Raw genomic sequence first — 14459 nt, 5'->3', positions numbered from 1 at the left:
ATCCCTCTTGCCGGCGGCGCTTGCCGATGTCGATGGCGACATCTTACTACACCAATACCCCACCATCCCATACCAATTAACAATTATTAATTTGAACAAAAACCCTAATTAAAAACTTACAAAACTACTGTATAAAGGAGTCAATTTGATTAATTGTAATGAATTAGTGAATTAAATACATGTTCTATATACGAATAATTATTCATAATTGAATAATTGAAGGAGGTTAAAGGAAGATAAAGATGTAACAATAGAGAGAAAGAAGAGAGAATTAAATTTGATGTTTTTTTAGTTAAGGGTAGTAAATGGAAAATTTGGTGCAAAAAGTATTGAAATGAGTAAAATATGTACTGCGAAAATAAATTACGTAATTCATTAATTGAAGAATTTGAAAAATTGTAATCCATTGTTCAAGTTTTAGAAGAATTGGTTTTAATTTTAGGGAAAATGGTATATAAAAAATCTAATTTATTTAGATTTAGGAAAAGGGTAGTAAAAGGCTACGTAAAAGTGAGAGAAAAAAAAAACTTTTGGATAAAGCCGCTTAACGCGAGAATTTGTGTAGAATGGATTTTCTGTAACCGGTCTTTCTAAACTACAGTACTACGGTACTGCGGTGTCCAGCCAGTCCAGTATACTTCTACTATAGACCAGGGTTACCGGATTCGCAATTCGTTCAATTCGCTTTCTTAATTCTAATTCGCGATTCGCTCAATTTAGCGAATTCAATTCGCTGGCGAATTACATTATTTTAAAATTCGGTAATTCGTCGAATCCAATTCGCAAAAGAATTATTCTTTTATATCAACAAAGCTAAAAAAATCATCTTCCTCGTCAAAATCAAAATCAAATTAAAGCTAAATCTACAAATCTACATAGTGAATCAAATCATTGTCTTGGCTTCAAAGTTCAAACTTCAAAATAACCAGGGTATCTCGCCTATACTTCAATTTTTCCCGATTTTTTTTGGTTTTTAAGATAATCATATAATTCGCTTATCTCAAATGAATAATTCGCGAATTGGGACGAATTAAGATGAAAATGAATTGTGAATTAATTCGTTCGAATTAATTCGCAATTCGGAGGGGACGAGCGAATTAGGTAACCTTGCTATAGACTGTAGTTGCGTGCGTATTAATTATTTTTCCCGCCGAATTAGTCGGAATTTTCGCCCAAATCAATTTTTCCAATTGAATATGCATTATCTGGGCAATGCTTCCATCAAATTCGAAGAAATCAAAGATGAGTAACCACCGATGAGTCTATTTCTCAGGTTCGCCCGATTTTTCCCCATTTCTCGTTTTATCTTAAAACATTCAGCTGTTCATTGCTTATGATTTTGCATTTTTTACTGTCTGATTAGTATTTTTTTTGATCGATAATTTGACTTCTGTCTGATAAGTTCAGGATATTGTGAATTTTCTTTGCATTTTTAGATTATTATTGATATAATTGATTTTACAAGAAATTTTAACAACTAAATTTTCCCCCATTTCTCGTTTTAACTAAAAATTACCATAGATTCAGCTGTTAATTGGTTATGATTTTGCATTTATTACTGTCTGATTAGTATTCTTTTGATCGATGATTTGACTTCTGTCTGATTAGTTCATGAAATTTCTGATTTTTCTTTGCATTTTTATATTATTAATGATATAACTAGTTTGGACCCCGTGCATTATATGACCCCGTGTATTATATGCACGCTACTTATAGTTTAATATTTTTATACACTTATTTATATAATATTGGTATCTTATAGTTATTTACCTTTCTTATCATTGTATTTTGCTTTGATAAATAAAAGCTAGAACTGAAAATTAGTTAAGAGAATTAAGTAATTAGTTGAAATATATTTTAATGAAAAATATTTTTATAGCATAAAGTTGATGAGTTTCAATTTATATTTTTTTTTTCAGTTTTTTTTTTTTTTGTTATGAAAGTAATAACAACAATTTCTAGTTTTTGTTTTATACCGAATATGGGTCAACTGTACTTATCATCTAATAATAGGATTAATAAAAGATTTAGCAATTTATAATTTTCTATCAATTTTATTTTGTTTTAATTAAAATATCATAATTTAGAGTTTAGTGAAAATAATATAATTTGATGAAAAGATTAATTTTAATGAAAATATAATAAATGAATTAAATTGTTATTGTTAGCTTCCTTATTTAGTGAATGAACATAATTATCATTTATTTCCTTTTTTGAGAATATGTTTTTTGGCGGGAAAATGATAGAAATCACCTATTCATTTAGTATATAGGAGATTGATTTTACAAGAAATTTTAACAACTAAATTTAGTTTATGGATTTGTTAACTACGTATTTACTGAGAATTATGGTAATACACTTAAATTATGGATTAATTTTGAGGGTAATGATGCCAAGTTGAGTGAGAAATTTCTCGTTTATTATAGAATAACGGAAAATGGTTCACTAAACTAGTTGTGCATCTTTTTGTGATGGAGTAGTAGACAATCAGCAGTCATTTTGATGCAGTTCGTAATTTTTTTTTTTTTTTGGATCATTTGGAAATAACCTATTTGTGTTGCTGGTAAGGTTGCGTACACAAGGCACTTCTTACCCCAAATTTGAGATAATCTTGAGGCTCGGGGGTAATGTTGTGGAGTAAGAAATTGTGTGTTCGAGGAGGGTATTTATGAAATATCATACTTGGATAAACATTAGGTTTGATGCACATAGTGATGAATAAGGGAAAGAAGACCTCCTTACGGCTATTTTAACCTTCAATGATTATGCATGAGATGAATAGATGATATTGTTTGGGGACCGGTCTTTGATGAATTTCATCATGGCGGTGCCTTGTTCTTTCAGACTCGATTTGTTTTGTTATTTATTACAGTTTATTTCAATTTAGATGGTTTCAGTTGCAAAACAGTCCGAAAGAACATGACACTTGATGAAGGTTCGTTGAACACACGTTTGCCTATGACAAGTAACAAGCATTTCGTATCCTCACCAGCATTTTAACTGGGTTCCTTGAAGTGATCCTTCCAGTTGCTGTGCACAAGAGCTGTCCTCTCCAGGTAAGCCCAAATTGAATTTTATCGCACATTTAGCTGTTAATAGCGCATATGACTGAAACATAGTAGTATAAGATTAGTTTTTTTTGTTTGCTTCATGATTTCCATCTGATTGTGCAGAAAGTTGTGATTTTTCTTTGTATTTTAGCTTATATTTAATTGTTGGTTTTGTCTGAAATTGTATCAATTGAATTCAGTCGTGAATTTATTAACTACGTCTTATATAAAGACGGTCTCACGATAAACTTAACACGAGCTCTCACACGATAGATAATAATTTACTTTTTATTCCATGTTTTTATTATTTTCTTTTTGTCTGTTTCTAGTGTGTTATATATGTTATGTTGCACATTATCTTAATGTGAGAGAGTCCCATAGGAGTTAGGAGACTTCCTAGAAATTTTATTTCCTATGATGGTATTTATGACTTTAAATTGCTGTAAATTGACAAAAAAAAAGTTACTTGGAGAAACATTCGGGTTTGATAGTACAGAGCGATGAATAAGGAAAATAATTCATTAGAAATATACTTTATTTGATGAGTAATATGGTGTATAAAAGGTAAAACATGAGAGACAACTTGCTTAACACATAACTAAAGGCATTAGACTAGCAGATTCAACGTCGACGGTGCTGCCTTGTTGCTCTCTTTACTTTCCTCCTTGGCCTCTGTTGAAGCGTCTCCATAAACCATTCATGGTACTTGTCAGTAATGTAGAGCTTCCCAATTACAAAACCAATTATAAATCCGCTCACACACCCACATGCTCTAACTACCCAGTCAACTAATCTGGAATGCTCATTGTGCCCGTCCTCTGTCATTGGCGGGGATTCCGGAGCTTCGGCATTGTTACATTTTTTAGATATTAGGTTTCCACACAGTCGTGAGTTTCCCACATAAGAGCCACTTAGGAAGGTGTCAAACTGGTTTCCTTGTGGTATCGGGCCTTCTAAGTCATTGTAGGAAACATCAAAGACCTCAAGAGATGTTAATTGAACCAATTCTGGGTGAATGACTCCGTAGAGCTTGTTCCGAGAAAGGTCCAATGACTCAAGATCTATCATATTAGCCACTGAGGCCGGAATCCTGCCATCTAGATTGTTGTTCGATAAGTTGAGGGCTTGCAGCCCTTTCAGATCCCCAATGACATCTGGAATCTTGCCTGTGAAGTTATTGCTGGAGAAGTCGATGACTCTAAAGACTTCAAGTATCTTTGAGTAAAGGCGCTCGTTGCCTTTGCTTGTTATAGTCATCGAGTATTCAAATGCCTCTACAAACACAGAACCCTCTTCATCTTCACCCGCCCTCACTGAAAACATAATCCTTGTATTATATGAATTAGATTGTCCTTCTCTCACGCCCATCATGTTGCTCCAATTTCGAAGATAACTCCATGGTAAATCTCCGGAATAAAAGTTGTGTGATAAATCAATGATGCGCAGACTACTAAACTGACGACCTAAATGTTGATCAAAGATGCTTCCATGAAAGTTGTTATGGCTCAGAACCAAAACTTCCATGTTGGGGAGACTTCCTAACCAAGATGGAAACGTATCATTTATATGATTTGTTCCTATATCAAGAACCTCGAGTATTGTACAATTCGCCAATGACCTTGGCAGGTCACCTTCCAATTGATTTTCACTCAGGTTTATCATCTTTATATTGCAGTTTGATGAGAAAGATGTGGGCATACTGCCATGGAAATTATTTCCTCTCAAGTTCAAAACTTGTAATGAATTGCCAAGCTGATCACCTATGCAAGGAGGGATCAGCTGGCTACTCAAGTTGTTATTGGACAAATCGAGCTTGATTAGAGATCTAGTCATGCATATTTGTTTCGGTATTAGTCCCGTAAACAAATTGTTTGAGACATCGTAACTCTTTATAGACAATGGTGGAATAGGAAGTTCTCCTTGGAAGTTATTACCTTCAATGTCAAATACTTCCAAGCGAGTCCATGGAAGGATTGTCACTGGCTGTTCAAAACCAGTCAAATTGTTATGAGCAAGCTCAAGTCTCAGGAGACTTTCTTTACTTGTGTTCACAAACCACTGTGGAATATTCCCCTTGATAAGGTTTTGCTCAAGCCGCAAATGCTCTAGCTTTTGCTGATCTCGCAAGAATACTGGAAATTCAGTTAATCTGCAAGATACTAGCCAGAGGAGTTGTAGATTGGAAAGAGATGAATTGGTCTGTGAATTTGGGGGAAATGTCAGGCTGGTACCAGATAAATCAAGAAACCGGAGTTTTTCTAAACTAGAAAATGTCTCAAAGTTGCCAAACAAGTTATTGTAGGACAGTACCAAACCTTGTAGATTTATTAGTTGAGTAATCCAATGCGGTATTGGACCTTCCAACTGATTTCCTCCCAGTGCTAGAGTCTCTAGTTGGGTTAGATTTCCTAACCACTGTGGAAGTAGACCCACTACTTGAGTATTGCTGAGATATAATTCACGAAGCTCAGTAAGGTTGGCGAAAGAAGGTGGGATCTTAGATCTTAACGTCATTCCACTGAAGCCAACACCAGTCAATTTATGTAACTTAGCTAAGTTTGAGATCAGTTGTCCAGGGTAAGCGTTGAGGCTCATGAGATATAGAGCTTCAAGATTTGTTAGATTTGATATCGAGGGTGGAACGACACCACTAATATCATTGTCATCAAGGTATAAATGAGAGAGCTTTGTCAGGTTACCAAGAGAAGATGGGATAGATCCTGATATTTGACAAAATGATAATTTAAGCTGTTCCAGTTGAGCAAGTCTTCCAATTGAAGGTGGCAAATCTCCGGACAACGATGTGCCAGATAGAGAAATCCTTTTGAGAGGATTGTGCCATTGAAACTCAGGAAGAGACCCGTCAATAGCGTCATTGAAAGTCAATATGAGGGTTTCAAGGTGTGGCAAGCGGAAAAGGTTTGGTGGAAGCTTACCGTGCAAATTACAATCATTAATGCTAATCTGTTTTAAAGTGGTCATGTTTTGGAGGCTAACTGGCACAGTAGAGGACACATCAACATTTTCTAAATTGAGCTCTTGCAGATGAGTGAGATTTTGAATTAACTTGTCAAGGGAAGGATTTTGAAGCTTGAGCAATGTAGTTTCCATCCAGTCATCTCCAAGTTCTAGGACAACGAGCTCGGACAGTTTTGAAATTTCTGTTGGTATCTGGCCACTAAATTTTGAGTTAAAGAGCCTAAGGACTTGCAACTTGGAAAGTTGGTTGAGTTCTGAAGGGATGCTAGAATAGTTGAAGTTATTATAACCAAGGCTAAACTTTCTTAGAAATGCTAGGTTAAAGATGGTGCTGTTTGAGGGAAAATTACCGAAAAGACAACTGGCTGTGAGGTCAAGGCCGATCACATGACCTGATTTCCTGTCGCATTCCACCCCGTCCCATGAACAGCAATCCACACTTTCCCATGATTTCATCTTCTCATACGGTATGATATCTGCCTGCCTATAAACAGTGTCACTTGAACAGTCTATGTGGAAACTATTCTTGAACTGCAACAGGGCTAGCCGCTCTTGATCAAGACATGGTAGCTGAAAATAATACATGGAGGTAGAATGTATAATTGTGATTTTAAAAGACACTAGAACTAGGCTGAACAAGTACAACAAAAGATGCATTGATTTTATCATATTTATGAAGTTTCAGATTTTTAATATTTCGATAGATATGAAAATATGAAAACTGTGTTGCTTTAATAAGTGACCAAGGTTTTGAGGTTGACCGCTGTTGTGGGGCATGTGGGGACAGCAGGTGCGACTGTTTTTTCAATCTATCAACCAAATGAATGTCAATATTGCTATTGTGCTCTATTCACTAAGATCCTGTTCTTTTTTACGGGTCTCAACTAAATAGATTTGAACTGAATTAAACTAGACATTACTGAATCACAGATGTCACATCTGAACTGAATTGAAGTTTTAGTCGTAACAATAGGTCCTTACACATCCGACAACCTCTTTGTTTAATTTGGTATGTTGTTTAGTGGTTACAAAACTTGCATATTAATGCTATAGATTCATATTTGACTTTTAATGGTGCAGTTTCCCTCCAGAGGGATCCATTTTCCCTCTTTCAAGAGATATAAAAATCTCTCCATCATAGGAAGTATATATTACTTTCCAATTGTACTAAACCTAATTCAATTAATAATAGGTCTTCTCGCCTCTCCTAAGTTTTTTTATTCAATTATATCTACATACCTGAAAATTTAGCTAATCAGGCCCAAATTTCTTGGGGCAGTTAGAGACTTGTACTCTTGGAGCAACAATGAGGAGCTACTTGTGTATTGATTAATAGATGTGATTGTGTGTGACAGCGATAGAGGTTAGGTTAGAGACTTATACCAATTGTTTTATGGCAACATAAGTTTGCTGAGATTTGGTGGATGATATTATCTGAATGCATGGAGTGAGGACGGAAGACTTGATAAAACGACTGAGACTTGACTCAGCTACTTGTCAAAAAGGTTGACATAGTCCATACATACCAGACCTTGAAGTTTAACCTTGAAGTGTCAACTATTAAGTTTGAACTCGCGGATGTGGTAGTATTGACTATTGGAGTTTACAAGGGAGGATTTTTACGTCTTATGTAAATGCTCTCCTACTCACCCTGAATTTATTTTTGAACCAGATGGTGGAAATCCAAAAACTATCAAAAGAGATCAAATGCCAAGGTTTGTCACTTTGTCAGGGTGTAGCCGTGTAGGTTAGCCATCTATTTATCTGAGCTACATCATTAGCTTAGACTTTAGAGTCTCAAAGGCTTCGGCCGATGGTGAGTTGGTGACCAAGCGGTCAAATATACACCACCTTAAATAAAAGTAGAATTTTCGTAGGTATTTCATGAAGAAAATGACATTAGAATTATCTCATCATATTCAAATGACAATATTGAATCGACCGAAAGTAAAATATTGGATTTTTGTAAATTAAGGTGAGAAACATGAGCTGGAATTATGTCTCTGAAGCTGTAAAACCCATCGCTCAATTCCGAAACCACTTGCCATGAAAGTTGTTATTCTTCATCATACAAACTTGCAGCTTTATCCAAGAGATTGGATTCCTCGAAGCCTAAACTGCAGTTTATTAAACACCGGACTTTCCTTCCCTTAAAAATAACGGGATTATATTTAAGTCTAAAAGTTCTAATACAGAATATATATATAAGTTGTATGAACAATCATGGCACTAAATCTAAGTAATCGAAAATCCTAACCTTAAAGATATGCTGACAGCCTCAATCAGAGATTCAGAGCCCATGGCCATGGTAGCAGGCTGCACACATCCACAGAAATGCGCCTTCTTCCGCCTTCATGGAGTCCTCAATTCACCGTAGAGGTGATCCCGTTAGAGAACCCGAGTGATTTTGCATACATTCAGCTGTTAATTGGTTATGATGTTGCATTTTTACGGTGTGATTAGTATTTTTTTGCTTGATGATTTGACTTCTATCTGATTAGTGCAGGAAATTGTGATGGATTTTAACAATTAAATTCAGTTGATGGATTTGTTAACTACGTTGTCTCTGAGAATTACGGTAATATGCTTAAATTATGCAATGATTTTGAGGGCAATGATGCCAAGTGGAGTGAGAAATTTCTCGTTTATTTTTGTTAACTACGTCTTCGTTGAGAATTGTTGATTTTCTTAGTTTTTGAATATCTGCTGTATGAAAGCTGATGAATTATGTTAATTTTAGTGGGAGAAAAATCAAACTTTCAATCCTATTAGGCATAAATTATGGTAATTGATTGAGTCTTTGATGAGTGTATTGCTAAATAAATATCGCTACTGTTTTGAGTGCGTTGCTAGGTAAGCCTTTTCCATTGCACATTTATTTAATCTTCTTGTCTTGTTTTTCTTAACACAACTTAGTATATATATGTGCTTAACTTAAAGGTTGCGTACATCTGGCAGTCTGGCACCCCTTATCCTCAATTTGCAGGAGCCTCTAGACACATGGGTAATGTTGTTGTGGAGTAAGAAATTGTGTATTTAAGGACGGTATTTATGAAATATGATCCTAAAATGTTGGAAACTGACTGAATTTGTTACTTGGAGAAACATTAGGATTTAGAAGTGATGAATAAAGAAAAGAAGACATACTTACGAGAGTTACAACTGTTTTAACCTTTTTATGATGAATAGCTGATACTCTCTTCGGATGGGGATTTTTAGATGCTGAATTTCATCATGGCGGGTCCTTGTTCTTTTTGATTCGATTTGTTATGTTATTTACTACAGTTCATTTCAACTCAAATGTTTTCAGGTCACAAAACAGTCTACAGCCTGAAAGAACACGACACTTGATGAAGTTTCATCGAACACACTTTTGCCTATGACAAGTAACCAGCATTTCATGTCTTCACCAGCATTTTAATTGGGTTCCTTCAAGTGATCCTTACCAACTCCAATTGCTGCGCACATGCACTGTCCTCTCCAGGTAAACCCAAATTTAATGTTACGCACACTTGGGTGTTAATAGCTCATGCGAAGTTTTTGTTTGCTTGATGATTTCTACGTGATTAGTACAGAAAGTTATGATTTTCCTTTATTTTGGTTTTGCCTGAGATTGTATCAGTTGAAATCAGTCATGGATTTGTAAGCTATGTTTTCACTGAGAATTATGGTGATATGCTTATATTATGGATTAATTGTGAGGGGTAACTGTACCAAGCGGAGTGACAAATTGTACACTAGTTCGTATATGAAACGGTTTTATGATAAACTTGGCATGAGAGCTTGCACAGTCTGGGTAATTTTTTTAATACCTGGTTTTTCTTTTTTCTTTTTTGTTTGTTTCCAGTGTGTTATATGTTATGTTGCACATTATTTTAAAGTGAGACGATCACTTAGGAGATTTCTTTGAAATCGTATTTCCAAGAATGGTGTTTATGACCCTCTATTGCTGTAAATTGACTAACAAGATATGTTACTTGGAGAAACGTTTGGGTTTGAGAGCACAGAGTAATGAATAAGGGAAAGAAGACATTCCTGTATTCCAGATTACAACTAGAAGTATATCTTATTTTATAATATGGTGTATAAAAGGTAAAACATGAGAGACAACTGCTTAAAACAAAAATAAAGGTATTAGACTACCAGATTCAGCGTCGACTTTGCTGACTTGTTCCTCTCTTTACTTTCCTCTTTGGCCTCTGTTGAAACTTCACCATGAACCATTCATGGTACTTGTCTGTAATGAAGAGCTTCCCAATAACAACACCAATTATAAATCCGCTCACACACCCACATGATCTAACTACCCAGTCAAGTAATCTGGAGTGCTCATTGCCTTCGTCGTCTGTCACTGGCGGGGATTCCGGAGCTTCTGCATTGTTACATTTTTTAGATATTAGGGTTCCACAGAGTCTTGAGTTTCCCACATAAGTGCCACTTAGGAAGGTATCAAACTGGTTTCCTTGTGGTATGGGACCTTCTAAATCGTTGTAGGAAACATCAAAGACCGCAAGAGATGTTAATTGAGCCAACTCTGGCGGGATTACTCCGTAGAAAGTATTCCGAGAAAGGTCCAAGGACTCGAGATCTATCATATTAGCCACTGAGGCCGGAATCTTGCCATCTAAATTGTTGTTGGATAAGTTGAGTGCTTGAAGCCCATTGAGTTTGCCAATGGCATCTGGAATCTTGCCTGTGAAGTTATTGCTGGAGAAGTCGATGACTCTAAAGACTTTAAGTATTTGTGAATAAAGTCTCTCAGTGCCTTTGCTTGTTATCGTGATTGAGTATTCAAATGGCTCAAAAAATACAGATCCCTCTTCATCTTCACCCGCCCCCACTACAAAAGTAATCCTTGTATTATATGAATCAGACTGTCCTTCCTTGACAGCTTTCATGTTGCTCCAATTTCGAAGATATCTCGATGGTAAGTCACCAGTGTAAAAGTTGTCTGATAGATCAATGATACGTAGATTACAAAACTGACAACCTAAATCTTGATCAGATATGCTTCCATGAAAGTTGTTATGGCTCAGAACCAAAACCTGTAAGTTGGGGAGACTTCCTAACCATGATGGGAAAGTATCATTTATACGATTTTTTCCTATATCAAGAACCTCAAGCCTTGAACAATTCTCCAGTGACCTTGGCATGTCACCTTCCAATTGGTTTTCACTCAGGTTTATCATCTTTAGATTGCAGTGCGATGTGAAATATGTGGGGATACTGCCATGGAAGTTATTTCCTCTCAAGTTCAAAACTTGTAATGAATTGCCAAGCTGATCACCTATGCAAGGAAGGATCAGCTGGCTACTCAAGTTGTTGCGGGACAAATCCAGCATGATTAGTGATGTAGCCATGCATATTTGTTTTGGAATTACTCCTGAAAACAAATTGCTTGAGACATCGTAACTCTTTATAGACACCGGTGGAATAGGAAGTTCTCCTTGGAAGTTATTACTCTTAATGTCAAATATTTCCAAACGAGTCCATGGGAGGGTTGTAATTGGTTGTTCAAAACCAGTCAAATTATTATGAGCTAGCTGAAAACTCAGGAGACTTTCTTTAGTTGTGTTCACAAACCATTGTGGGATGCTACCCTTGATAAGGTTTTGTTCAAGCCGCAAATGTTCAAGTGTCTGTTGATGTCGCAAGACTACTGGGAATTCTGTTAAGTTGCAACCCATAAGCCACAAGAGTCGTAGCTTGGAAAGAGATGGATTGGTCTGTGAAGTGGGGGGAAACGTTAGGTTGGTACCTGTTAAAATCAGGTAACGGAGGTTTTCTAACCCTGAGAATGTCTCAAAATTGGCAGACAAGCTACTGTAAATCAATGCCAGACCTTGTAGATTTTTCAGTTGTGTAAACCATGGTGGTATTAGACCCAAAAACTGACTTCCCCCTAAGTGCAGAATCTCTAGCTGGGTTAGATTTGCTAACCACTGTGGAAGTAGACCCACTACATGAGTATCACTGAGATATAATTCACGGAGCTGAGTAAGGTTGGCGAAAGGTTGGACCTCAGCTCTTAATGTCATTCCATTGAGGCCAACATTGGTCAATTTATGTAGCTTGCCTAAATTTGTGATCAGTTGTCCGGGGTCAACACTGTCATACATGAGAAGTAGAGCTTCGAGATTTGTTAGATTTGATAGAGATGGTGGGACGACGCCAGTTAAATAGGTATTAGCAAGGTATAAATGTGTGAGCTTTGTTAGGTTACTTAGAGAAGATGGGATAGATCCTGATATTGGGCAAAGGGATAATTCAAGATTTTCCAGTTGAGCAAGTCTTCCAATTGAAGGAGGCAATTCTCCGGACAACGATGTACCCGATAGAAAAATCCCTTTGAGAGGACTATGCCATGGAAACTCAGGCAAAGACCCGTCAATATCGCCATTGAAACTCAATCTGAGGGTCTCAAGATGTGGCAAGTGAAAAAGATTTGGTGGAAGTTTACCATGCAAATTACAGTTATTAATGCTAATCTGTTTTAAAGTGGTCAAGTTTTGGAGATTAACTGGCACTGTGGAGGACACATCAACATTTTTTAAATTGAGCTCTTGTAGATGAGTGAAATTTTGAATTAATTTTTCAAGAGAAGGATTTTGAAGTTTTAGCAATTGAGTCTCCGTCGAGTCCTCTCCAAGTTCTAGGGCAGTGAGCTCGGATAAATTTGAAATTTCTGCTGGTATTTGCCCACTAAATTTGGACTTGAAAAGCCTGAGGACTTGCAACTTAGAAAGTTGGTCGACCTCAGAAGGGATTCGAGAATAGTTGAAGTTATTATAACTAAGGATGAGCTTTCTGAGATAGGCTAGGTTAAAGATGGCGCTGTTTGGAGGAAAAGTACCGGAAAGACAACTGGCTGTGAGGTTAAGACCGATCACATGACCTGATTTCCTGTCGCACTCCACACCATCCCATGAACAGCAATTTGCACTTTCACCTCCTACCCATGACTTCGTCTTTTCATATGGTATGATATTTGCATAGGTATTAGAAGAGTCGCGCTTACAGTCTATATGGAAACTGTTCTTAAACTGCAACAAGGCTAGCCGCTCTTGAGCGGGACAAGGTGGCTGAAAAGAAGACTGAGAGTCAGAAAGCATGACATTAAAAGATACTACAAGTAAGATAAACAAGTACAAGAAGTGATGCATTGCTGCTGAGTTTTTCGGGTTTGCAAGTACTTTTGTTGATATGCAGAGATGAGGAACTTAGGCATGTTTTGTAGGTACCCAATCCCCAAGGTCAACCAAGTGTATGTCGTTATCTCTTTTTTTGTCCATTCACTAACGGTATCTGCCAAATGCTTTGTTTAATGTTTGCCTAGATTTGGGTTAGAATTTTTGAAAGTGAAAGTTTCCTTTGATGCGGTTTTCGACAGAAATTTCATTTTTGGTCATTTGAAACGGCCTCTTTATGTTACTGGCACAAAGGAAAGGTTGCATACATAATTACATAGGACTGACCGACTCCCCTTACCAGTTACCCTGCAGTTTGCGTGAGCTCTTAAGGTATTGCGGTAATGTTGTTCTATAGATTCATTTTTTTGTTTGATGGTCCATATTCATCTATGTTAAATTTATGGGCAAAATATCATTTGTGACGTGTCACAACTCACAAACTTGCGACATCTCACAATCAGTTAAAATAACGTAAAAAAAAGGGGGGATGTGGTGTGTGAGAGGTCACAAGTACCATTCCGTCACAAGAATAGCTGATATTTATGTACTGATTTAGCTGGATTTGTTTATCTTGTAGGTGATGGGGCCTGGGGGCACAAAACTTGGAGAAACAGTAGAGTTGACTATGCTACTTGACAAAGGTGGACTATTTTATACGGAGTATTTCAATACTGATTTCGTACGGTATAATACTATGTACAGTAAATAATAAGGGTGCATGGGAGGGTTTTTACTTTTTAGTAATGTTTTTTACCAAAAAAGGAAATCGTAGTTTGGTTTGGATAGTGCGAATAAGTTAAGTGTTATCTTTGGTTTGAGTGTGAGAGAGTATTTTTTTTTTTTTTTTGCAAGAAAGTTATAATCCTTGTATTCATCCACTGGGGGGAAAAAATAAAAAGGATATTCATCTCAACAAAAATTATATCCACTATGCCTAACAGGAGAGAGAGAGAGAGTATTTTATAATATGGTATATTTTGATAATATATCTATATCATACCTTTTCCTTGTTTCCTTCCTAATAGTTTACCTTGTTACTTTTCTCAAAGAAGCAGAATCTAATGTTTAAACTTCCAATTTTTAAACACAAATATTCATTTGTGATAGCACTATTTCGTTATAAGATTTGTCACCTCTCAATCTCTCATAAGAAGTGTAAGTGAGAGGGGAACTCTGAGAGGCCACAAACTTGTGACAGTCTACGATCACAAACAAGACTTTCTGTTTTATCAAATACCAT

General features: G+C 36.4%; 2 protein-coding genes and 1 long non-coding RNA gene across 17 annotated transcripts in view; 1 reads left to right on the top strand and 2 right to left on the bottom strand.

Annotated features, from left to right (window-relative positions):
- LOC141653029 (uncharacterized) overlaps positions 1-14237 on the top strand; it is a 31971-nt gene extending 17734 nt beyond the window's left edge. For 8 of the 15 annotated variants that reach the window (XR_012547318.1, XR_012547319.1, XR_012547315.1 and 5 more), the window contains 5 exons: positions 2888-3056; positions 7702-7744; positions 8306-8408; positions 8536-9513; positions 13797-14237. This is a non-coding gene — a long non-coding RNA (uncharacterized LOC141653029). Of the gene's footprint in view, positions 1-2887; positions 3057-7701; positions 7777-8305; positions 8409-8530; positions 9514-13419; positions 13550-13796 lie in introns of all 15 variants that reach the window. The other 7 variants (XR_012547306.1, XR_012547311.1, XR_012547307.1 and 4 more) reach the window with 7 other exon arrangements.
- On the bottom strand, positions 3064-6614 carry LOC141653858 (receptor-like protein 6). The gene has a single exon (XM_074461727.1). It carries the CDS (start codon positions 6612-6614, stop codon positions 3672-3674), a length of 2943 nt encoding a protein of 980 aa, XP_074317828.1. The 3' UTR covers positions 3064-3671.
- LOC141653857 (receptor-like protein 6) lies at positions 10178-13192 on the bottom strand. Its single transcript, XM_074461726.1, has one exon. The coding sequence runs from the start codon at positions 13190-13192 to the stop codon at positions 10178-10180; it is 3015 nt and encodes a 1004-aa protein (XP_074317827.1).
- Positions 14238-14459: the final 222 nt, after the last annotated feature.

Source organism: Silene latifolia, chromosome 4 (assembly GCF_048544455.1).
Source record: "Silene latifolia isolate original U9 population chromosome 4, ASM4854445v1, whole genome shotgun sequence".
In the NCBI taxonomy this organism is placed as follows: domain Eukaryota; kingdom Viridiplantae; phylum Streptophyta; class Magnoliopsida; order Caryophyllales; family Caryophyllaceae; genus Silene; species Silene latifolia.
This window is presented reverse-complemented; position numbering and strand designations above follow the sequence as displayed.

Bases quoted from the DNA above. Each gene is read 5' to 3' on its own strand.
- LOC141653857 (XM_074461726.1), bottom strand. From the start codon at position 13,192: ATGCATCACTTCTTGTACTTGTTTATCTTACTTGTAGTATCTTTTAAT.
- LOC141653858 (XM_074461727.1), bottom strand. From the start codon at position 6,614: ATGTATTATTTTCAGCTACCATGTCTTGATCAAGAGCGGCTAGCCCTG.